Consider the following 25,862-nt stretch of genomic DNA (forward strand, 5'->3'; position numbering starts at 1 on the left):
CATCTCCATGAATATCTCGGCAATAGAGGCACAAATTTTCATGTGGAAAAAGGTGTCATGTCCAGGTGAGCCTCATCTATCTAACAGTGTTGCCGGTTTAATATGCTTCAGCCTGGTGACAGACTGCTTTTAAAATCAATCTGCCGCACTACAAAAGTTTACAGTATGGCCTAAGTAAATAAATGAGAATATTTACTTGAACTTTTCTAACAAAGCTATATACAATTCTGCTCATCTGGCTATAGATTGGACAACATTATCAGTATCACAGATTTTCTTTAAGAATACTAGCAAGAGCATTTTGGTCTTCTGAAAAGATTTAGTGTGACCTCTGGCTGTATGTGTATGTTGCCATCTTGTGGCAGATCTGGTGAATTGATAAATTAAAGAGTAAATTTCAGCATTTCAGGAAGATTCCCCAATCAGAACAGTAAGGGCCCCTTCACACGGAGGATACGCTGGCTGATTTTGAACGTGTAAACGTTCCGAATCAGCGGCGTTTAAAACAGGTCCCATTGCTTACTATCGGAGCCGGCATACGTGCGCTCGCCATAGAAATGAATGGGCTGCTTTTTCCCATTCATGTGAAGGGGCCCTAATGCCTCCAGAAAATCAGTACCAAATTGTAGCAAATGGTGGCCTTGGATACAAGTTGGGAAGTGGAACAAAAATGATACATAGTTTTCAAATTTTTAATCAAATTAAAATCTGAAAAGTGTGATGTGCAAAATTATTCAGCCTCCTGTACTATGATACCCATAAGTAAAATCGAGTGCACACAATTGCCTTCAGAAGTCACTTAATTAATAGAGTTCAGCTCTGTGTAATTTAATCTCAGTATAAATACACCTGTTCGGTGAAGGTCTCAGTAGTTTATTATGAAACACTAGCGAACAAACAGCATCATGAAGACCAAGGAACTCACCAGACAGGTCAGAGATAAAATTGTGGAGAAGTTTGAACCACGGTTAGGTTATACATCATATCCCAAGCTTTGAATATCCCAAGGAGCACTGTTCAATCCATTATCGAAAAATGGAAAAAGTATTCTACAAGAGGCAGCCAAGAGTCTTATGGTCACCCTGGAGAAGCTGCAGAAATCCACCCTTCCCTCATAGATTGTAAGCCCTTGCGGGCAGGGCCCTCAACCCCACTGTGCCAGTCGGTCATTGTTAGTATTATATCTACCTGTATAATCTTTGCATTGTATGTAACCCCCAAATGTAAAGCACCATGGAATTAATGGTGCTATATAAATAAATAATAATAAAAATAAAAATAATAACAATAAATCCACAGCTCAGATGGGAGAATCTGTCCACAGGACAACTATAAGTTGTGCACTCCACAAATCTCCACAAGCCATTTAGGGGACACAGCAAACCTATGGAAGAAGGTGCTCTGGTCAGATGAGACCAAAGTTGAACTTTTTGGCCTATATGCAAAGCGCTATGTGTGGCGGAAAAGTAACACTGCTCATCACCCTGAACACACCATCCCCACTGTGAAACATGGTAGTGGCAGCATCATGCTGTGGGGATGCTTTACTTCAGCAGAGACAAAGATGTTGGTCAGAGTTGATGGGAAGATGAATGGAGATAAATAAAGGTGCAATCCTAGAATAAAAACTTGTTGGAGGTTGCAAAAGATTTGAGACTGGGAAGGAGATTCACTTTCCAGCATGCAATGACCATAAACATAAGCCAGAGCTACAGTGGAATAGTTTAGATCAAAGAATATTCATGTGTTAGAATGGCCCAATCAAAGTCCAGACCTAAATTCCTTTGAGCATCTGTGGCAAGACATGAAAATTGCAGTTCACAGATGCTCTCCATTGAATCTGACTTTTGCAAAGAAGAATGGGCAAAAATCTTAGTGTCTAGGTGTGCAAAGCTGGTAGAGACATACCCCCAAAAGACTTGCAGCTGTAATTGCAGCGAACGGTTGCTCTACAAAGTATTGTTATAGGGGAGCTGAATACTTTAGCACAACACACTTTTCATATTTTTATTTGAATACAATTTTGAAAACTATGTATCATTTTTGTTCCACTTCACAATTATCTGTTACTTTGTGTTGGTCTATCACTTAAAATCTCAAAAAAATACATAAATAAGTTTGTGGTTGTAAGATGACAAAATGTGAAAAAGTTCAAGGGGTATGAGTACTTTTGCAGGGCACTGTCTGGTCCTGGGTAGGGCTGTCATCAGTACAAGTAATAATGTTGTCGTGATCCCAAGCAACTAATTCCAAAAGATAAGTCCACACTCACCTCCTGGCTGCCATCCACCACCAAGGAGTCACTGCATAGATGCTGCCCAGTTAGGCTGTGCACACACGACCATACTGTCCACAAATGGATCTGTATTCTATAATAAATGTGTCCGCATTGCACCAGTATATCATCCACAATCACATATCCACACAGAGACGTAATTTGAGCTCCAGGACCAAAATTTATAAGGGGGCTCCTACCTTCCTTGTACCATTTAGAATAGTGGTGTATTTTATCTGTCAGAGGAATCTTTAGGGGCCCCTACACAGTCCAGGGCACAGTAGCATCTACTACCGTTGCACCCCATATATCTAATCCCTTGTATTCACAAAAAGACTTGCATGATCTCATACACTTGTACTTGATGTCACAGGACCAGGATTAATGCACATGTAATATCACAGTATAAGGATGATAAACACAGTGATGTCAGAGTTGAGGGATAATACTCACTATGACATCATGGCACAGGGATAATGCACATGCAAATATGTCACTGTGTAAACTGTGACATCAGTGCATATGAAGAAAATTCTAATTCAAATATATAATTATAATGATGTCAAATACAAGCATTACGATGTCCCAGTCAAGTAATGGAGGCACTTTCAGTTTTCTCCTTCCATCATCCGTAGTTATTGCCTATTGCACCCTAGGCCTCAGTGGAAATAAGGTCCCTTAGTTGATGGGCCCCCTACCAGCTGCTATGCATAGTAGTTACATTCATGCACAGAACAAACAGAACAATAATGTTTCTGCCCTGTAAGATGACGAGCAGATCCTCATTCAGTGTAGGGGTGCCACCTTTTTCAGCAAAACATACCATACCTCACCGCACCCACTTTTAAGAATAGTGGCAAACAAATGGGGGGAAAGATGCAAATTTTGGGGCTAGTGCGTGCCAAAACCTGAGACTGGTGTAAAATGTATGATAATTTGCTACTCCAATGTTTTCTTGCGGCGGAAGTCTTTGCGGGCAGTGATGTCCTAGGGTCATTTCCTTAGGCTGCTATTTGGTCTCTGCGGTGATGTGACCTCAGGAAACGACCCTGGGACATTACAGCAAGCGAAGACTTCCACCGGAAGAAAATATCAGAGCAAAAAGACCATACTGCTCTGGGAAGCATCAGGGACAGATCAGTATGTTTTGTTTATTTCACCTTCATTGGCCTAATTATAAAGAATATATATATATATATATATATATATATATATATATATATATATATATATATATATATCCTACTAATACTAATATTATAAATGTGAAACTTTGGATGTTTGCCGGAGCAGGAGGAGCATCTACGCCAACAACAGCGAGTGGCTGAGATGCCGGAACAATCACAGGCACAGCGGATACATATATATATATATATATATATATATATATATATATATATATAAAACAACCCCTCTAATAAACCTGTTGTGTGAATAGATCCATCATTTTTCATGGGGCTATCGTGTTGTGCATTAAAAAAAAAAACGGCAAGCACACAAAAGCTTTTTTCGTGAAGCCCTGTGGTGTGAATACTAGCTAGGTGGGTGATTTTCACGGCCAGGTTTGTATCCCACGTTGGATATGTATACAGCACTTTTTCACGAAACAAGGACGACATGGCCGAGCAATCTCTCTTTTATTTTGCACACATGTACAGACACAATTTGTATGAGGTGTACGATTTCTTGAAATACGATCTGTTTACAGTAGCGTCTACAAGCACAGACCTGCCCCTTCCTCTTTCTTAGAGGAAACCGGAACCTATTCTCATCCCCGTGCTGTTCCTGCCGGAAGCTTTTTCGCGGTGCACTTGTTTAGGTCACGTGTAGCAGGCAGCATGGCGGAGGAGTCTACGCATCCAGAGCCGGCTAGAGGCAAGAAGCGTCCACGGGAAACTAAACCTGGTGAGTACAGCGGAAAGTGAGTGGCCTGTCCTGGGGGAGACACCGCAGGAGAAACATGGGGTGTACGTGGTGTGCGGCCATAGCAGTGCATACGCGTGTGTGCTATCGACGCCTCCTGCTATCTACATCTTCAGTGACCCGGTAGTCCCGGATAAGCTCTTCATAGCATATGATGTACGTGCCCTCCTACACGTGCTTTATGTCTAACCTCTACTGTAAAGGGATGAGGCACACTGCTTGTTGTAGAGAGCAGATGTGAGACTTGCAGTTTTCACTCCCCTTTCCAATGTACTGACAGTGGCTGTGATCCTGCACATGATGTCAGCAGTTTCACCAATACCATCCACCTAGGCTCTGAGCAGCAGCTCTAGTGATGCCCCTAGGTACTAGAGCCACCTCATGCCTATGCAGTGGTGCCACTCTGCTGTTATTCTACTCTACAATAGTAGTGCCAACACAAAACTACACGCTGTACCTTTGTGCCTACTACACGGAAATACCCATACATTGTGCCAGTTGTAATAGAGATGATTATAATATAACTAATAAGGCAGCAGCTACATTATTGGGGAATGCGTCTGACATGTTTTCCTCCTCTAAGACCCTGCACTACTATGTATGGCATTCCTTGCTTTTTTGTCCTAAAGGTTCTTGTACATTTTAGCATGTAGTCCAGGACTATTGAGTTTTCTAGTGCTAGACCACAGATTGGCCACAAAATAGGGCTAGTGCTTGGTTCTACATCTGTAATGATCTTTTTTGGTGAACATTATTGTAATGTGCCATGTATGAGGGAATAATATGCATAGTCTTGTTTTCTATTTAGTTGTTGATGAATCTGAACTACTCACGGTTCCTGATGGCTGGAAAGAAGAGCCTTTCACTAAAGAAGATAACCCTAGGGGGTTGCTTGAGGAGAGCAGCTTTGCCACTTTATTCCCCAAATATAGAGAAGTATACCTCAAAGAGTGTTGGCCCCTTGTTCAAAAAGCTCTCAATGAGCATGTAAGTATCTGCTGAAATACAGAGGTTCGTTTTGGTGAAGGGTTAGTGGCTTGACAGCACTTGTTAGAGAAGCCACAAACTAAGGAGTTGAAACAAACGTTGCACTATTCAGAGTTTTATTTTCCCACCCCACCGATCAAGATACGCACTATTTTGGTTCATTGTCCACACCAAACACGTCCATTAAAATACTTGGGGAAAGTGAGAATCACGTACAGCACACAGATGTCATCCATATGTGGTCCATTCAGTGAATTCAGCGCACTGTCAGCTTTCCAGCAGTATATAAAACTGCATGTGCCCGATCTGATGAAAGGTCCTCTTTAAGACTGTCTAGTCTAACCCTGCATTATCTAACTATTAGGCCTTATTCACACATCTGTCGCTGCTTTGAAAATACAAAAACACATCCTCATTGATGTATGGTATGATGTGGGTTATACAGCTCGGTGGGTGGTAAAAAACGCATCTCAGACAGTACTCTTCCATAGACTTGTACTGTTGGGGGGGGGGGGTCTTTCCTCACAGCCGAGTGATGATACTAGGTTGTAAGACTAGCTTTTCTGACAGTGGGGAGATTTCTGTGATGAATTTAAAAGCACCGAGATCTTCAGCACTGGGGCGCATACTGGGAAAGCAGATAGTGCGCTGAATTCAGCCCACTTTCAGTTGTCTAGTGGTATATAATACCACACAACAATTAGGATGTAAAATGTCTTCTTAAAACTTTACTGTCTTTAAAAATGGCTGCTGATGGATAAAAAAAATCAGGTTTAGTCTGACTTTGCACTACATATGGCATTATTGCTGCCTAGTGTCTGCTTCTACTGCCCTCCAGAGCATTAGAGGATCCTCATATTGGTTCAGGCTCTGATGTAAAAATAGGGCCCTAAAAATCCAAGAGAAGTCTCATCATTTAGACATGAGTTGGAGCCAGTCACTTCGTTTTGCTTCCCCCCCCTTTCCCACGACAGCACCAGAGAGGGACAGGAAACCTACCAAATAGACAGGTGAAGCCTCTCCCCCCTTCAGTAGTTTCCTGTCCCTGGAAGGAGACCAACCAACCTTGGTACTTTCGGGGCACCAGGGTGAATTACTTGGATGGTGCAGAAAAGGGGATGTCTCTGGTTGGGTTCTTCTCCCGGACCCCTGGTTCATGGGGGCGGTCTTCTGCAGGGAAAGAGGCAGGTTCCTTTCCCAGCTGTTCCCTGCACTGTTTCTTCAGTGATTCAGCAATCAGAGGGCTGGTGGAGCTGAGGAAGGAAGTTTGATAACAGGGTCCCACTGGGTCGAGGATGGGAAGGGGGGTGATGGTGCCGTATGGATCCCTTCCTGCCAGATGCACAGTATTTTTTTGTGTGGTGTTGACATGCATACGGAAAATTGCCAAATTGAGATCATTCTACACTTGGAAAAAACCTCATTGTGCCCAAAAGTGATTAAAAAAAAATCTTCAGATAAATCTGTTGTTTTTTCTTTACTAGGAAAAGTTCAGCTTTTTTTTTTTGCTTTGTTTTTTTTTCCTAAGAAAAGTGGTGTTTCTGAAACTGCTTTAATAACATACTGTATGATGGTAAGAGAAGTTATTATGCAGTTAGAAGTGGACATGCACATGTTCTGTATAAATAGATCAGGCGATCAATTCTCCCTCTGGTGAGCTCAGGGGTGAACTTGTAAAGGGTATGGGCATAGCTCTCTAAATCTAAGTCGTATATACTCAGGGTGCTGACTAGTACTAGGCACAGCTGTATGTAAAACTCATTCTTTAATTTGTGAATTTTATTTTTCAGTTTGTGAAAGCAGAATTAGATCTGATTGAAGGCAGCATGACTGTTACCACCACCAAAAAGACCTATGATCCTTATGCTATTATTCGAGCGAGAGACTTGATAAAACTGCTAGCCAGAAGTGTTCCCTTTGAACAGGTGGGACATTTCTTGCTCTTTTATTCATTTGTTTGCGCTTTCTAAAGATGCAAGGGATTCCGCTGCAATATTACAATCAGTTCTCAACATGAGACTCTCAGTAGTGATGTATTAAAGTTGCAGTTCTAGCATGTCATCCTAGTAAGAATATCTTTTTCTGAGTGAAGCCCAACTTGTTATGCTCTAGCCCATAATTTTCTTTTAGAACAGTGTATTTTGTAGGCATGGTTAAGGCTATTATAGCTTTAAACCCATGTTTACTCTCCTTGGATGGCAGATGTCCAAACTTTTGTTCACGTGAAGTTGTACCACTGCCAGAAGTGCCAGGCACTGTCTTCTTCCTACTGACAACCAATCTGTCTGTGACCATCCTAAGGCTATGTTCACATGCCTAGTGTAATAATAAATAAAATGAAATAAATAACCAGATGAATTTCATTGGTCTTTTTGTAACCAAAACTATTGATCCACTTTAACGATTGTTACTCAAAAATCCATTTTCACAGCTGTTTTTAAAAACTGGTAGACCGGAAGTGGTTATGTCCGTGTCACTCCACTGCTGTAGTCAGTTACTGGCCTTTTTTAATATATTATAATATTTTTAGGTGGTTTCAAACCAGAGTTCCACCTTATCTAATGCATCAGAAACAGCACAGTTTAGTTTGATTTTGAGCACATATGTGAAGGCAACTAAACACGATTTTGAACTAAGGATTAAAAATAAATAAATCTGGCATTTGATTATAGAAATGTCTAGGTTTAGATAACTTGTACTGTTTTTAAACGGAACCTGCAGACGTTTTTAGTCATGTGCTTTTGACGTACATGAATATATGTTATCATTTTTATTAGAGAAAGATGTAATCATCACGCATTACCTTTCCCCAGGCTGTGAGAGTCCTCCAAGATGACATGGCCTGTGACATCATTAAAATTGGAACATTAGTTAGAAACCGTGAGAGATTTATTAAGAGGCGACAGCGGCTCCTCGGACCGAAGGGATCAACTCTAAAGGTATTTTTATATTGTATGCATGTACATACGTATTTTTTTTCTTTTTCTTTTTTCTGTTGTATATGTCATGACACTGCTTATTTACTCCACATTATTATCCTTCAGGCTTTGGAACTGCTTACGAACTGTTACATAATGGTCCAGGGGAATACTGTATCTGCACTGGGTCCCTTCAATGGTCTTAAGGAGGTAAGCTGAATAAAAACTTATTTTTACAAGTATTTTTCAGTAGAGGCTTGCCTTATTTGTAATTGTAAGTAACAATGTCACAGTTCAATTATGGCCCGATTCCAAAGGAGTTATGGACGCTATGTAAAACGTTTGTTGTTTTTCCTTTCGTTTGGAAAAAAACAAAATAACTCATGTAGATATTGGCAGCGATGCATCTCAAGAAAGTTGGGACAGGGCTATGTGTACCATAGTGTAGCATCCCCTCTTTTTTTTTTTTTTTTTTTTTTTTTAATACAATAGTCTTTACACATCTGGGAAGTGAGGGGACCAATTGCTGGAATTTTGGGGGAGTTATGTTGCTCCATACTCTGCTTCTCTACTTTTACTTTTTCAGCCTTCTGTTGGAACCCTGTCCCAACACTTGTGAGATATCTTAACTTGAGATGTGCATTAAAGAGAGTACCATCAACATAAATTCAGAGCTATATGGAGCATAGGAAGCTTTCTAGAGATGGCTTATTGATTACTGTTCAGTTTTGGTGCATGCTATGTGACTTGTGTAATGAGGGGGAGGCGGTGAACTTTGGGTTCACCATCACCTATGATCTGTCTCCAACTTTATAGTGGAGGTGTTACAATATAAGGTCCCTGCCCTCTGAAAATAATGGTAGTTGTTGCTGGAACGTGATCTCTACAGAACAGGGTATTATGAACTGCAATATTACATATATACTATTCCCCGTTAATTTGCATTAATACATTACATTTTTATTGCAGGTTAGGAAAGTAGTTCTGGACACAATGAAGAACATTCATCCCATTTACAATATAAAGGTAAATCTATCTTAGCTTGCTTCTGTTTATTAGACGCAATTAGGAAAAATGAGGAGATGTATTAATAATACATGTTTATGGTTTTCAGTACTAGAGAAGCGTGAAGCAGAGTATTTCTCATGGATTTGCATGCTTTTGCTCATGCTGTTATTAAAGGGGTTATCCAAGACTCAATATTGATGTACTGTCCTTAGGATTGGTCATAAGTAGAGATGAGTGAGTACTATTCGAAACTCTGGTTTCGAATAGCACGCACCCATAGGAATGAATGGACACAGCCAGCATGCACGGGGTTAAGCGGCCGGCTGCTTCCATTCATTCCTATGGGTGCGTGCTATTCGAAACGGCCGTTTCGAATAGTACTCGCTCATCTCTAGTCATAAGTATCAGATTGTGGGTTTCCAGTATTTTGTTCGTTCAGCTGTTTCCAGTACACCATACTGTGCGCTGGCTTGTAGTGCACTGTAGAAATATAAGCCAAGATGAAATCCCATAGTCTATCTTCTTCTGGTTCATTATGTTTAACCGAAAACATCTAATTGATGGGTGGGCCGGGTATTAAACTCCCATAAATCTATTATTGATGACTTAGGATGAGGATGAGCCACTAAGGATACTAAGGATGAGCCACCAATATTGAGTTTTGGAGAACCTCTTTAATCTCTGTGAAGAGTAGTACAGCCATCTTGTTTTATTACAAAGTGGCTGATAACAGGGAACAATAAACTATATTCCTCTATCATAAATCGTGATAAACTTGTGCTTCTATATACTATAAGGTGCAATGTAAGCTTTAAATTAAGTTGACATCATTTTTACTTCTGCTGGGCTTTTGCTTTTTGCTTAGTTACGTCCTATATATTAACATGAATGCTATACATCAACAAACACAGGAGCAAGATGTGATTTGTAGTTTTGCCTTGGTTCTTGATAGTTAAATATGTAATTTGCTGTTATGTCTTCAGGCTTTAATGATCAAACGAGAGTTGTCTAAAGATCCAGAATTGAGAACAAAAAGCTGGGATCGGTTTCTGCCACAGTTCAAGCACAAGAATGTGAGCAAGAGGAAAGAACCAAAGAAAAAGAGGATAAAGAAAGAATATACGCCATTCCCTCCACCACAGCCTGATAGCAAGGTATAATACTCTGAACTTCATGAACAAATCCGGTTTCCCATGTAAATTCTTGCTTACACAGGTACCATGGATCTATATCACTCAGATCCAGTATTTGGTATGGCAATATTTCAGTGTGCTATTTATATTATATTTTGCAAACAAAAAATTACTGCATTCGAGGGCAACACAGTGGCTCAGTGGTTAGCACTGTATCCTGCAGCGCTGGAGTCCTGGGTTCGAATCCCGCCAGGAACAACATCTGCAAGGAGTTTGTATGTTCTCCACGTGTTAGCATGGATTTCCTCCCATACCATAAAAACATACTGATAGGAAGAAAATTATTTTTTTTTTAAAATGTACATTGTGAGCCCTACATGGGGCTCACAATCTACATTTAGAGGAAAAAAATACTGCATTCTGTATAATTGCGTATTTGAGCTTTAAATTCAGTGTTTCAGAAAGAAATATTTAACTGTGGCACGCAACGTTTTGCACAGTTGAGTGATGCAATATTGTTCAATTAGGTACATGAATGCTTGAGGGTTTGCTTTATATTGCTTCTGCATCCAGATAGAGGATGGGATAATGGCAGAACATATTTGAGAAGTATTGAAGATAACTTTGATGTATTCACAGATTGATAAGGAAATTGAAAGTGGTGAATATTTCTTGAAAAAGAGCCAGAAGCGAAAGAAGAAGCTAGAAGATATAAAGGTAATTGTTAAAGACAACATTTAGTGCAGTGTCTCCAAGCCATACACATATTTTGCTTATGATTCTATACTTTTTCCTTCCTAGACTAAACAAGCTGAAGTTTTGTCAAAGAGGCAAGAAGAGAGAAACAAAGCATTTATCCCCCCAGAGGAAAAACCTGTTGAAAAACCAAAAGAAGGTAATAGATGTTATCAGTATATCATGTTGTCAGTATAGCATGAAATGTGTTGTTTCTGATTGTTGTGCATGTTTGCATTTGCATGCTTCACTGTACATACACCAGATTCCACTGGAACTGACTGGTAATGATGTAACCTGCCGTGTAGCCTAAGCATAACTGAACTTTCGGACAACTTTTGATTTTCTGGCAGTATTTGTGTCACAAGTACATTAATATACTTTATTAACAAATTGTGGATCTTTTTTGTAAAATCCTGCATTTTTTTCACTCTTTCCCTTGATTCTGTATTAAAAGCTGTTTCTGTTTTACTTATTGTTACTGTGTATGGCAGGTTGGGGCTGTGTAACATGTAGAGAAAATGAAGGTAGGGGAGGTCATTTTAAACACATATATTGGTCATTATAAAACATACTAACTTTCTTTTGGTATCATATGAAAGAGGAAATTCTCTTCTTGCAGTGCTATCTCAATTATCTCCAAAGATATTACTGTTTAAAGATACAGTCAGGATGATCATATTTATATGATGCTGTATATATCCCAATTGCGACTGTGTTTTCAACCAGTTATATCTCTGGAAATAATTTAATGATTTTGCCAGCTTGTCACATGAAAGAAGAGAATTTCCTATTTTCTATTACACCAAAATCAAGTTTGTACGTTTTATAATGTCTGAGATATTACTATTTGAAGTGACCCTCCCCCAACCTCATTTTTTTTTTTTTTCTACATTGTACAGACAGTACTCCTGTACACAGTAACATTCAGTGAGAGGCAGAAAAAGCTCTCAATACAGAAAAGGGGAAAAGTGGAAAAATGCACAAATTTATAGAAATGATCAATATTTGTTAATAAAATGTTACAAAATGTATTTATTGCACAAATACTGCCACAAATCAGATGTCCGAATGTTTAGTATTGCTTAAAACCAAGACTGCATGTCTGCTCATGACTAGCCAGAAAACATTTTATTTTTTTGAGAGGGAAATGTATATACAGCTCTCGTTGTATTATACATTCTTTTATATACATAATGCTAATTGACAAGGTTGAGAGGGGTATGGCGGTGGCTGAAAATCTGGCCATATAATCCTACCTTGACCTGCTTCCCCATGGATGGGTCGACGGTGGTCTTTGATTGGAGCAGCAATTGTAATTGTACACTTGGATGCAGCTCATGGTTCTCTGCTGCATCATGGGATTCATCCCTATCTGCTTCTAGAGAAGTCAGATACACTTGGAAGTAAGGACATGCTTTCTATGACAACATCCAAAATCCAGCTCTGTACTGGTGAATCTGCTTGGGAGTTATGCCTAGCAACAGGTGCCCTTTTAACTGTTCCAAGGATATTGTGGTGCTGCTGTAGCTTCATCACTTATTTTCTGCACTGTGACTCATTCTATTGTTTGACCTAACTGCAAGTAAAGCTGTTCCCAGACAATGGGACACTGTTGGGGAAATAGCCACTATTAGCCCCTACTTCTCTATTAACCTGCACACTCACCGTGGCCAAAAACAGTAGAAGGTTGGAGTAAATGGCTGACAGACAGTGCTGGTGCTGCTTAACATACACTCACCGGCCACTTTATTAGGTACACCATGCTAGTAACGGGTTGGACCCCCTTTTGCCTTCAGAACTGCCTCAATTCTTCGTGGCATAGATTCATCAAGGTGCTGGAAGCATTCCTCAGAGATTTTGGTCCATATTGACATGATGGCATCACACAGTTGCCGCAGATTTGTCAGCTGCACATCCATGATGCGAATCTCCCGTTCCACCACATCCCAAAGATGCTCTATTGGATTGAGATCTGGTGACTGTGGAGGCCATTGGAGTACAGTGAACTCATTGTCATGTTCAAGAAACCAGTCTGAGATGATTCCAGCTTTATGACATGGCGCATTATCCTGCTGAAAGTAGCCATCAGATGTTGGGTACATTGTGGTCATAAAGGGATGGACATGGTCAGCAACAATACTCAGGTAGGCTTTGGCGTTGCAACGATGCTCAATTGGTACCAAGGGGCCCAAAGAGTGCCAAGAAAATATTCCCCACACCATGACACCACCACCACCAGCCTGAACCGTTGATACAAGGCAGGATGGATCCATGCTTTCATGTTGTTGACGCCAAATTCTGACCCTACCATCCGAATGTCGCAGCAGAAATCGAGACTCATCAGACCAGGCAACGTTTTTCCAATCTTCAATTGTCCAATTTCGATGAGCTTGTGCAAATTGTAGCCTCAGTTTCCTGTTCTTAGCTGAAAGGAGTGGCACCCGGTGTGGTCTTCTGCTGCTGTAGCCTATCTGCCTCAAAGTTCGACGTACTGTGCGTTCAGAGATGCTCTTCTGGCTACCTTGGTTGTAACGGGTGGCTATTTGAGTCACTGTTGCCTTTCTATCAGCTCGAACCAGTCTGGCCATTCTCCTCTGACCTCTGGCATCAACAACGCATTTCCGCCCACAGAACTGCCGCTCACTGGATGTTTTTTCTTTTTCGGACCATTCTCTGTAAACCCTAGAGATGGTTGTGCGTGAAAATCCCAGTAGATCAGCAGTTTCTGAAATACTCAGACCAGCCCTTCTGGCACCAACAACCATGCCACGTTCAAAGGCACTCAAATCACCTTTCTTCCCCATACTGATGCTCGGTTTGAACTGCAGGAGATTGTCTTGACCATGTCTACATGCCTAAATGCACTGAGTTGCCGCCATGTGATTGGCTGATTAGAAATTAAGTGTTAACGAGCAGTTGGACAGGTGTACCTAATAAAGTGGCCGGTGAGTGTATGTACATACTTATGTGTAACATTTGTCAGGGTCTGGGGTTGCTAGGTGAGGTGGCATAGACACAAGTCCAGATTCTTTAGTCCAAAACAAAGGTAGAGTTTATTTTCACTCAAAAAGGTATTGCAGCAACAAAAGGAAACAATACAAAAATAAATACCTACCCGGCTAGGCTCTGACTAAACATAGAATAGGTTACCTCACCTAGAATAACAGAAATCAAAAGCCAGTAGAATCAGTCAGGAAACAGCTCCAAATATGACCTCTCACTTTGGCTCTCCAGTCAAGCTCTGCCAAAGTCTGCTGCTGGAGCTAACTTCTTAAGCCTCCTTGACGAGGAGACTCTTTGTAGCTGAGCCGCTGCCGGAACATCCCCAAAGTGTGGACTGGAGGGGGGTGGAATGACCGGTCCCACTACCATCCTACCTGCCATTCCTAAAAATCCAGCCCAGTACTGAGCATTTACCAAAATGCTCAGCAGACGAAAGTTGTCTGCTGAGAACAAACATTCCTTCTGGAGTTTTCTCAACTCACCCACCTTAGTAGTCTGGGTGAGATGTACACCCCCTCCATTTCCTGACCAGCCATTGGCTTACACATTGTTCATGTAACGGTTAACTTTTTATAGCTTAGAAAAACTATTTGGTCCCATAATGAAAAACAATGAAGCCCTATAATGATGTCTGAGATTTCAGTATATTGGAAAACTCACAACAGTGCCTGAAATAAAAGAACTATGCTGCGTTTTTTTTTTGCTCTTGAAGTTGAGGATACTAGTAACACATTTAATGTATATTTTAACAGCTACTTCCACCAAGATTGATGTGAATGCCATTAAAGAGAAGGTGAAGAAAGCTAAAAGCAAGAAGCTTGGGGCTCTCCCCGAGGAAGTTAAACAGAAGCTGCTGAATTCAGACAAGAAGCAGAAAAAGAAGAAATAAAAGCATATTCTTGGCTCTTTGAACTGATATCCTACAGTCCGATTTTCTTTTTTTTTATGGAAGATTACGAAGAGGACGAAGGAACTCATGGTCCACTTTATTACATTGTGTTGTGCATGTTATGTTTGTACAGTTACCTGAAATACTATGAACCTGACAACCTTCTGAGTAGATAATATATGTAAACATATTCCAATCATTCTACATAGTAGAATGTCTATATTTTGAGCACAGTTTCATTGGTACAAAAATGTAAATAAATTACATTACTTTCCTGTACTGAGTCAGAGTTTCAGCATGTATCACAGTCCAGCACTACAGTCACAATTCTTTTGGTTGTCATTGTAAAATATATGCAATACAAATGTTATATGTTGGAACTAGAAGACTTGATCTCTGTAGCCTGCAGAATTGTGAATGCAGCTCTGGATTTTAAGGCTAAGGCCCCACGTAGTGGAAACGCAGCTTTTGTTTATTTTTTGCAGTTTTTTGAGCCAAAGCCAAGAATAGCTACAAGAGGAATGGGGGATATATATATATGAAATACATATACTTCTACCTTTTACTCAATCCACTCCTGAATTTGGCTAAAAAAAAAAAAAGTTGCATTTCTGCAACTTGGGGTCTCAGCCTAACGGCTATAACTAAGGATCATCTGTATTTACAAATGCACTTCCTTTATATTTAAAAAAAAAAAAAAAATCCAAGGTTTTCATGTTATTTGTATTACATAACTCATTACAAGTATCTTTAGCTGTACACATTTCAAATATATTTGTGTAAAAGGTATGTGTGCTTTTTCACGATTTAAAGGAGTTGATACTGATTAAGTATATGTTTGCAGTTTCATTGCACCAAATTAACTCTCAAGGATATTACAGTCCTTGCAAATATACTAGACAAGATAAGTTCTCCTCACTCCTAGGTGAAAATGAATTGGAATTTTACGCTGGAACCACCCAGTGTAGCTAACCTGGTGCCGCTTTATGTGTGGGCCTGTCCTTAGGCTCTGTTAACATTAGCATTTTCAGGTTTGTTAAAGGTTTCAGTATTTTTAACCACAAGGATACTGAAGCTTTTGGTGCTATTCATTAAAATAAATAAATAATGGATCACATTGGACAGTGGGGTCAGTGAAGATTCCTATTGATCCTTGTAGATGTTAGCTGTCTGTAAGGAATTGAAGCTGTGATGCTAATGTGAACAATTGAGAATTGTAGTTTGTATAGCCTCTGCAAAATATGTGCAGGATAAAAGCCTACATACATTATTTGTATATTTATATACAAAGTCATTTCCAGCAATTTCAGGGTCTTTACTTAACTTGCTCTTAGTAGAATATAAACTCTGAATACCTACAAAGTATGAAAGAAAATGTACAGTTTCAATTGTAAGTATATGAAAAGAATATTCCTGAAGCATTGATATGACAGAAGTCTATTATTCCTCTTGTTATTTTAGCTTAAGAAAAATTATTTTGGTGTACAAGACTGTCTCCAGGTCACAGCAATGTGGCTTCTACAGTAAAGCAAGGTTCATGTTGGTGAAGGTTTCAAACACAAATTCCACTTGGGTGACTCCTGTATGTATTGTGAGCAGAGTTTGCTGTGGAGATTAGGGTCATTGCTACATGTAAACATAGCCTTAGTACAGGGCAAAGAGTGCGTGGCTAAATCTAGATGCCATTATTATACATGTGGGTAAATTCATATTTACTTGCCTACTCACTTGACAGAATCTGGTGCTGATTTTGAGGCAGATTCAGGGGTTAGATTTACATGTTATGAAAAATGTCAGTGTTTGTTCACTGTACATTCAGAGGATAAACTGACTTATATTAGTGTTGAAACAGATTTAATTTCAGATTTTTTTCTAACCAAAAACTTGTGTCCATTGGAAAAAAAAAAAAAAAAACTTGCTCGTGACAGAACAAAGCAATATCAGAGAGAGTTATGACAAGGTCCACTTCATTTATTTTTTTTTATATATATTTTTTAAGAATTTGTATGTATACTCTGGTCCCTTTCAGTTTCTGCCAAAAACAGGATCGAGATTTTTTTTTTCTTGACATGACAAGCTAGAGCTTTAGGTGCTATAAAGACTTAGGGAATTCATCTGCATAGCATTTCTAAAGAGGGAAAAAAAAAATATATATTTGCTAGAAGGTTAAAAGGCCAAGTCTTTGCTCATAATAAAGAACAACTAACACTTTGTTTATATAATATATTATAAAATGTATCTTGTTACATATTTTACTATTTCAGGAAATAGGATTCCAGACTTCTGTACATTATAACTTAAATTGTGATATCTAAATACATGAACAGTGTCTGCCCACAAGAAGTAGGACATACGAGTAAGGCATGATGTGTAGTACAGTCTTTGGCTCAGTCTTTTACATTCCGCTTTCTCAACCCATCTGAGGTATGTCTTGTTGTCACATCTTGTTCAGCAGACTGAGAACTATCCACTTCTTTACATTCTTCTGCCTGAACAGCTGGCTCTTCTGAAGTGGGTAAATCAAATTCCTTCCCATCAATCTGTGCATAGTCATTTTCTTCATCTCTTTCAGAGATTTCAGGATTCTGAATCTTGAAGGAATGAATGAGATCCTCAAGTGTATCTTCACAGGACTGATTTACTGTGAAAACAAAACACTTGGTTAGTGACTAATGAGCGGATCAGCAGTAAAGTTGAGTCCTTTCCTTTTAGCTCAACAGATCCTGAGATGTGTTATAATTTTGTAATACTCCTGACATGTACAGGATAGAAATCTTGATACAATGGAGTGGCTAACTAATGGTTGTGATTTGTAGCTCTGTCAGGATATTGTATAAGTGGACTGTCAATGGGGCGTTCGATCTAGCCCAACACCCAGCCAATCAGCTGTTCTTACCATCCACTATAATGAGAACAGAGGCTGACAGCCACCATGGGGCCAAATGGCCACACAGTGCGGCAGGTAAAACAGCTATTATCTGCAGGGGGAGACTGCTCCTTATTGTGTACACACCGCCTCAAAAACAAATGTAAAATAAGCTTCAACCATAATGGGTATATTACCAGAAGAAAAACCCTGCAGATATTTAATGTTTCATGAAAACTCAAATACCTATAAGTTTTAACACTTGTTTAATTTTTATCAAAGTATCAACATTCCTCTTATTTTTTTGTATAATGGATTGCTGTGGAGATTTCTAAATCTAACTCATCCTTCACCTATCACAATCCTGAGAGATATGTTAGGTAACGCTTTTCTACAACTGAGGCCACACATTGCAGAAAAGCTGTGTTTCTTGTTGCATTTTTTGAGACAAAGCCAAGAGTGGCTAGAAAAGGAACGGAAAATATAAAGGAAACCCTTCTCTCTACTGCTAAATATACTCCTGTCTCAAAAAACTGCAGCAAAATTTGCACATGGTCGTGTGCATGAGGCCTAAGGCTCCATTCTCATGGTGTAACGCGCCGCTCATTTAGAAACGTATACACGTGTCAGAGCGCGGCGCTTCAAAACAGATCTCATTGATTTCAATGGGTGCTTGCTTACGCGCGTAACACATTGAAATAAATGGGATCTGTTTTGAAGCGCCGGGCTCTGACACGTGTATACGTGTCTAAATGAGCGTTGCGTTACTCCGTGAGAACGAAGCCTTAGACTGACTCTTTTTAGATCAGTCCCTCACTCCCATTGTTCATTTCACAATATGGTATCAACCATTTATATTTCCTATTTAATTAAACATCGGTGGTAGCCGCAGTCTAACCATTGATATATTGCTTCAGGAAGGTGGTATTCTGATTTAAAAAAAAAAAAAGCAAACCAAAACACACTAGCTCCTCTACAAGTGGAGTCCTTAGGGGATTTGGAACTAATAATCACGAACAGTAACTGCAGATGAGTCTAGCAGAGACCACCAGGACTATGTTTAGAATGCTAAGCTCCAGCAGTTTAGCCACATGTTCTTCTCTCTATATGCTTTGGAATAGGAGGCCCACAAAGTACATATAGGTGTGATATGTGCTCATACAGTATATGTGGCTAATTTTAATGTAAAGTTATAGAAAGTGAGCAATTTATGTATCCTTATGAATCACACACGCTTAGGTCTTGTAGACCTTTACGCTAGGTTCACACCTGCGTTCAGGGTCTCCGTTCTATGATTTCCATCTTCTGCATCCAGAAGACGGAAACCATAGACCAGGTCCGGCCGTGAGCGGCGGTGAGCGTTTTATGCTCTCCGCCGCTAAACCGTTTTTTTAAAAATCCGGACACAGAGTACTGCATGTCCGACTCTGTGTCCGGATTATAAAACCCGGTTTCGTGGCGGAGAGCATAAAACGCTCACCGCCGCTCACGGCCGGACAGCTTTCTCACCCATTAAAATGAATGGGTGAGAGACTCCTGCAGGTTTCTGTCTCCTGCTCTGTTTTATGCAGGAAATGGAAACCTGAAGTACGGAGTGCGGGGCACAGATGTGAACGAGCCCTTACCTGGGTTACTGATAGTATATTTATCCATTCCGCTTTTCTTCATCAATTGTCTGATAGACTGTAGCTGATTCATTATTTCATCTTTCTGCTCAGTGGCCAAAGAACTAACACTAAAAATAAGCACATAGACATTCTGTAAGATTTTCTACATCATATACTTCCACTATAAAGAGTATCAGATCAACAAGGTGGCAGGTGTTTAGCAGTGAATCCTCAGCAACCAGACTGTCATGCTGGGTTTACATTGAGCTTTTAATACAAGTGATGAGCAGCACCAGTTACTATACATGGCACCTGCTAACAGGAATTAAACCAAAACCTCACCGGTTTTGGAAATTGCAGCGTGTCCACACCATGGAAACAAAGGCTTTTTTTCTCTTTAAGAGGGGCTTTCACGTCCTCAGATGTGTGACATTACATACCGCTATAAAGCCAACAGTGCACTGAATTCAGTGATGACGACAGGCTGCAAGGCCCGCCTTTCTGATAGTGGAAGGATATCAGTGCCGAAACTAATGGCACAGATATATCCAGCACCAGGGCGCGTACCGGGAAAGGTGACAGTGCGTGGTATTCCGCACAGTCTGCTTTCTAGAGGTATGTAATACCGCACATCTTTAAGGACATGAAAGATCCTCTTTAAGAAGCCCCATTAGACCTGATAGACTTTGTGAGACTTTTGTCAATAAGCATTACTTCAAGCTTACCCACCATGAGTTTCAATAGTGTTAAGAGTCAAAGAGCTCATTGTCATTTAGATGTGCTGACTTGATCAATCAATTAGTCTATAAAAGGATGTCCAATGAGACTTCCTCCACTGTAGACAGAAACTACCACTGCCAATTGTCACCACACACAGCTCATGTACATAGGCTCTAAACAAGTGCTGTCATGTAAGACTGCCTTACTGCCATTACATTTTCTGTACATATGGTCTCAGTATAAAATACAATTACTTACCAACTGGATAGTGGATCAAGCTGGCTCAGCAAAGAGTTTAGCATTTTCTCTGTTTGCGACAAGTGTCTTTCTAACTCCAAAAGCTGGATTTCTGAATGAATTCACAGGAAAACAGAGAGAGAGAAAAAAACAAACAAACAAACAAACAACGGTGTGACAACCAACATACAATATTTAACTGATTATTTCTGGAAATATACATTGGAAATTGTTCTAATAAAATGATCAGGGCCTCTTACTGCTGTAAAAGGCCCTTTGGTTTGTCATTATAGGTCCTTGAGACACTGCCTAGTTATTAAAAATCATTAGTTCTATACATTTCTGGGTGACAGTCCTGAATGCATTATCTTCCTGGTCATGCTACAATACTGTATAAATGCAAGGGACATATTACAGTATAACTGGGTAGATTTGCCATAGAGTCTGAGAATGCAGGGTGAACACCAATGTGAGTGTCAATGGCATAGGAGGATATAAGGTACAGTATGTGTGTCCGGGTGTCGAAGTGGTGCAACTTTGACACAAGAAGGGCTGATATATTTGCCATAATATTTGTAAATCGGTGCCAGTGTGCAAAATTATTTATATATGTTTAGAAAAAAATAAATAAAAAAAAAATATTAAATTTTTGAGAAGTTATACAGTACCCGTTTCCTTTGTTTTCTTCTCATCATCTTTGGAGGATTTTAATCGAGAATTCTCATTTGACTTCATCTTCAAGTTCAAAACAAGATTAACAAGAAAATTCTGTAAGTCTTTTAGCAACTGTGATATTTCCTTCCATAGTGTGCATTTACACAGGAAATAAATTTATGGGGAAAAAGTAGGCAAATACATTCTCATAAGATGTACAGAAAAACTGTGTGTAGTGTGAAAGGAGTCAGGCTTGTAGGCTCAATATAGACAGGGATTGGGAACGGAAACATCCTAAACACACTATTGCTATAATTATAGGATAAAGCTGAAGTAGTATGGTTAGTTTGTGCTATTGTGGACCGTGCAAATAAGTTTAGTATTTTTTATGTGACCCTCCAAAGTTATACATGAATGGACCACCTCTTCTCTCTGGCTCATGAAAAGACAAGGGACTTGATAGGACATAATAAAAGGGGCTGTCAAGATGGATATCATTGGGAAGTGCTTAGTGACCCGCTACCTACCTTTGAAAACTTGTATGCAGCAAAAACTGCCACTCCCACAGCATAAAGTGGCATAAGTGTGAATGCCATGCTGTGACCTGTCCCCGTCTTCTCTGCCTTTAGTTGTTTTTCCATCTCACTTTTTATCTGATCAAGGTGATTACTCTTCTCGGATACTCTTCGTTGTGAATGAAGATTTCCTTGGCTCTCTAGAACAATAAAGAAACAACAGTAAGGTACTTGTAGCTCAACACCAGTGTAACCACCAGACACATGCTGGGAAGAATTCCATACAAGTAATACAACAGAATCTGGGAAATGTCTGTAAAATGTCACGAATTTTCCACACAAGAATTATGTCTGATCAGAACAAAAACTGTGACCAAGATGGTAAGAGAAAATTATTAAAACTCAGCAAATGTTTTAATTATTTATATACTGACGACAAATGGGTAACAATATCTGGAGCTTTTGACTTTCATGGCTCCATATCTTACTATCTACTACAGCTTCCAACGTGAGACTACCATCATTTTATAGACCATCATCTTGACTATCTCACACAGAAATTTGACTTTTTACTAGTAGGCATATGATTAGTTATTCAGATTCTTGTCATGTAACAGCATTGTTACCGTTTTGCTCCTAAAAATCTAAATTTTAAATTTATTATTTTGTAAATCCACCTTTGACTTTCAACACTGCCTGAATTCTTCTGGGCATGCTCTCGATCATATTCAAGCACCTCTACTTCATGGTCAACCATTTCTTCACCAATCTTGACATATGTTTCGGGATCGTTGTTCTGCTGGTACACTTTATCGTGCTTTTCATACCCATAGGATGCTCACATAGCTCAGCACTGAGAAAACCATCGATCCTGGTCAAGTACCACCTTTGGCTATCATCAGGCTTCAGAACATTGTTACCCCTTTTGCTTGCCAAAGTATTTTTTTTTTTTTTTTAAATACAAAGTTTAACTTTAATAGTCTAAAAACTGTCTATTATTGATTATATTTGTGGGAAAACCCTTTTAGGGTGGATGGAGTTCACAGCTACGCCAGAGCTGTATACTAGGCTATATGTATATACTGTAATACACACATGGGATTGTGAAGATTGAGGCTGCAAAGACATGTGTTATGGGCTTTTGACAGTGTACCATCATGACAAGATGGCCTCTATACTGTGCTCAGGTTTAGGCCTGAACATGTGGACACAAGGAGATTATACAGGGTTTCCCATGAGAGCATGGGAGGACCTGGCACTCCCACAGGAAACGCCATCACAGAACTCACATGGCAAAAAGCCACTCCCACAGGAAAATGACATCAGAGAAACTACATGGCAAGAAGCGACATCACTTCCTGGAGGTAGTGCCCTGGAGCTGATGTCACAGGAGGTGGATACCACGACCAACCAATCAGAGCTTGCTGTTTGTTTACTTCCTTTATGTGGCTATAAAAACCTTGATGCATAATAAAGCTCTCTGCTCAGACTAAGGGCTCGTTCACACGTGAACAAAGGGGCGGATTTTGACAGGGGATTTCGCTTCAAAATCCGCCCCTTTACAATGGTGGTCTATGCAGACCGCCGGGCTTCTTTTTTCCACTAGCGGCGGGCTGCTGCTAGCGGAGAAAAGAAGCGACATGTCCTTTCTTCAGGCGGAAGCCGCGGCGCGCTGGACCGCGGTTCCCTCCTAGCGGCAGCACCCTCCTATTTCGGCTCATTCATTTGAGCCGACATAGGAGGGGAAAGCCGCAACCGTGATGGTCGTGGCAGGTGGGTTTTGACCAGAGAGAGACGCGGCTCGCCGCGTTTCTCTCTGTGTCAAAACCCGCGAGGGCGCTCCACGTCTGAACTAGCCCTAAGAAAGAGATTCTTACACCAAACATTTCGTGTGGTATGAAATTTCAATGTTAGCAACTTAGTCTTTGAATTTGGACAGCCATTGTCACTCACGGTTAGCTGCTGAACAGGTACCACAAAGGTCCGGTTTCTGACAGTGAGCTGCAGCCAAAAAGTGCTGCAGGAAAAAACGCAGCAGAAATGCTTTGTGATTTTTCACGCAATGCTTTTCACAGAAAGTCCATAGAGTTTTCCTCTGTGGACTTTCTGCTTCAATTATACCTATACAGAGAATGTATAATTTACATGGTTTACAAAAATACAATTTTTTTTTTTTTTCTTTAAATCGCATCATGTCTGCTGTGGATTTTTTTCTGCAATGTGTGGATGGGATAAGCCAGAATCCCATCCACTTTGCAGTTAGTGTAAAACGCTGCGATTTTTACTGCCGTGTTTCCGCTACATTGCACTGTAGCTTTAAAGTTTATCCAACTTCTTATAGGCATGTGTACAAATTTCTTTTAGACCATTATCCAGAGCTGTAACTACTTTAATGTGAGATTCCCTTTAAGGATAGTCCTCAATGTAATCTACTCAGAAATGTATTTCACCAAAGCCTCTTTAACACTTGCATATTATCTCTGTGATGAGATAAAAGCCTTCCATTTATCGGAATGCCCATTTGTTTCTGAACAACAGGATGAGATATGAATGGATGTACGTGTTAATGGACTATCCCTCGCCACATCTGAACAATATATTCTAATCTGAGGTGGTGAAGCCAGGAATGCGGACAAAACACTGGGGAATATTTAGCTGCTTCTACACGGAAGACATCTTAAAAAAATACAAAAGCCTGTAACACAACTGTAGCTACAAAGTAAGAAACTAGAAAGATGAGTTTTACCGTAGTCAAGAGTGGAAAAAAAAAAAAAAGCTGCAGAACAAGATTTACTGAATTTATCCAATAATCAAAATGAATCAAAGTCTATATTGCTATATATAATATCTGTATTCTGCCAACGGTGAATGCAGAATTTACAGTAACAATAGGCATACGGATTGCTTACAGGGCGGAGAATACACATATCTACAAGCCAGAGAGATGTAAGATACAGATACCATTATACTTATGGGGTGGTTGTTACAATGATCAGAATACTAACGGTATTCCAGCTGTGTGTGACAGGTGGCAAAAAACATTATTGCCATTCTGGTAAAGCTAGGTTCACGTCTGCATTGGAATCTGCCAGAGAAAAGTCCTGCACAGAGAAACTTTTCTTTCTAATGGTTTCTGTATAAAAAGGACAGAAACCTGACAGACCCCATTATTGTCTACAGGGTCCGTGGGTAACCACTATTTGAGCGGATGGGCTCTCTGCTGTTGGGGTCTCCTGGCAGATCCAAATGAGGCAAAACCTAGCTTAAGGCTATGTTCACATCTGCATTTGTGTCTCGATCTTGTCGCAGTGTGTGCTGAAACTTGCTGGACGAAAAACTGCTTCATGTCCGACTTTCTGACTTTCATTTGGGGGTTCCAGCTTAAAAGAGGGGACACCTGACAGATCCCATTATAGTCAATAGGGTCTTCCAGGCACTGTTGGCGTCCACTGTTTCAGCAGTCCAAAGGACCAGAACAACAGACACAGCAGAGTAAATGTACAGATAGGGGTACAGATTTTATCATAGGAATGATCACTTTTGGGAATACTAACAGGACATCAGACACAGAGGTGACAGCTAACACTGACATCTGGATCCTCAATCCTGCTTACATGTGCATAGCTCCAGACTTTGCATTGTCATATCTATGCACTAAATGGGTGAAGAAAGAGGGCACAGCAGCCACTTATCTGGGCACTAAGGCGGTGATGGTCACCTATGCCAAGCATACCAACAGTACAATGACATCCATGGATCTCGCCTCCTCAGTAAAACTAGAACATCGTGCGATTTCCTCCCTCTCCCCATATCACAGCCGGTTACCTTTAGGTGGGGAGCGCCCATGCAGGGGTGGGGGCATCCTCCTGGGGTCTTGCTTGCCAGTGTCCCTAACACCTCCTCCAAACATCCTGGGCAGCAGAAAGCAGGCACATAGCGCCAGGGACACAGCCAGCAGCAAGTGCTGGGAGCTGGTGAGCACCATGATGTCTACTCCCTGGCGCACTCGCCGCCTTCCATGTACGGGGGATTTCCCCGCCTCTCGCTGGCTCTCCGCAGTGACGTGTCTATATGATGTATGCAGGATAAAGCGAGGGCTGCTGCCGGCTATGGTAGGACACTGTACACAACGGTTTATTCTGGAGCTGGATCCTCTCATATCTCCGCTATTAAAGATCTATACAACGTAACCTAGGACTTGAAAGCGCAGCCATGTCACGTGATGCACTTTACTGTCTAGCTGTGCGTTCAGCTGTGGAACGCAAACACTCCCCTGCGTCGCATTTTAAGTCTCCATGGTAACCAAGATCGCACTTGGTGACTTCCAAGTTGGGCTGTCGCTGTTTCCTTCAGTTGTTTTTTTTTTGTCTAGAGGTCACTGGATATAGC

At 40.4% G+C, this 25,862-nt stretch overlaps 2 protein-coding genes across 2 annotated transcripts; one reads left to right on the forward strand and one right to left on the reverse strand.

Moving 5' to 3' along the window:
* Positions 1-4,093: 4,093 nt before the first annotated feature.
* Positions 4,094-15,607, forward strand: KRR1 (KRR1 small subunit processome component). Its single transcript, XM_075274376.1, has 10 exons — positions 4,094-4,180; positions 5,007-5,185; positions 6,976-7,110; positions 7,999-8,124; positions 8,230-8,313; positions 9,073-9,129; positions 10,095-10,265; positions 10,884-10,961; positions 11,046-11,139; positions 14,738-15,607. The coding sequence occupies exons 1-10, from the start codon at positions 4,114-4,116 to the stop codon at positions 14,872-14,874; spliced, it is 1,128 nt and encodes a 375-aa protein (XP_075130477.1). The 5' UTR covers positions 4,094-4,113; the 3' UTR covers positions 14,875-15,607.
* Positions 15,608-16,896: 1,289 nt separating this feature from the next.
* On the reverse strand, positions 16,897-25,503 carry CCDC107 (coiled-coil domain containing 107). The gene is made up of 6 exons (XM_075276309.1): positions 25,299-25,503; positions 21,486-21,673; positions 20,973-21,039; positions 20,326-20,416; positions 19,366-19,475; positions 16,897-17,515 (listed from the first exon to the last, which is right to left on the reverse strand). Exons 1-6 carry the CDS (start codon positions 25,456-25,458, stop codon positions 17,262-17,264), a joined length of 870 nt encoding a protein of 289 aa, XP_075132410.1. The 5' UTR covers positions 25,459-25,503; the 3' UTR covers positions 16,897-17,261.
* Positions 25,504-25,862: the final 359 nt, after the last annotated feature.

This window comes from Leptodactylus fuscus, chromosome 5, assembly GCF_031893055.1.
Source record: "Leptodactylus fuscus isolate aLepFus1 chromosome 5, aLepFus1.hap2, whole genome shotgun sequence".
In the NCBI taxonomy this organism is placed as follows: domain Eukaryota; kingdom Metazoa; phylum Chordata; class Amphibia; order Anura; family Leptodactylidae; genus Leptodactylus; species Leptodactylus fuscus.

What these genes read in the sequence shown, in the direction of transcription:
- KRR1 (XM_075274376.1), top strand. Translation starts at nt 4,114, where the DNA reads ATGGCGGAGGAGTCTACGCATCCAGAGCCGGCTAGAGGCAAGAAGCGT. An exon ending in CCTTCAATGGTCTTAAGGAG is followed by an intron (nt 8,314 to 9,072) that starts GTAAGCTGAATA and finishes TTTTTATTGCAG; the next exon opens with GTTAGGAAAGTAGTTCTGGA. An exon ending in ATCCCATTTACAATATAAAG is followed by an intron (nt 9,130 to 10,094) that starts GTAAATCTATCT and finishes TTATGTCTTCAG; the next exon opens with GCTTTAATGATCAAACGAGA.
- CCDC107 (XM_075276309.1), bottom strand. Translation starts at nt 25,458, where the DNA reads ATGGTGCTCACCAGCTCCCAGCACTTGCTGCTGGCTGTGTCCCTGGCG. An exon ending in CTGCATACAAGTTTTCAAAG is followed by an intron (nt 21,040 to 21,485) that starts GTAGGTAGCGGG and finishes TTGAACTTGAAG; the next exon opens with ATGAAGTCAAATGAGAATTC. An exon ending in GAAGAAAACAAAGGAAACGG is followed by an intron (nt 20,417 to 20,972) that starts GTACTGTATAAC and finishes GAATTCATTCAG; the next exon opens with AAATCCAGCTTTTGGAGTTA.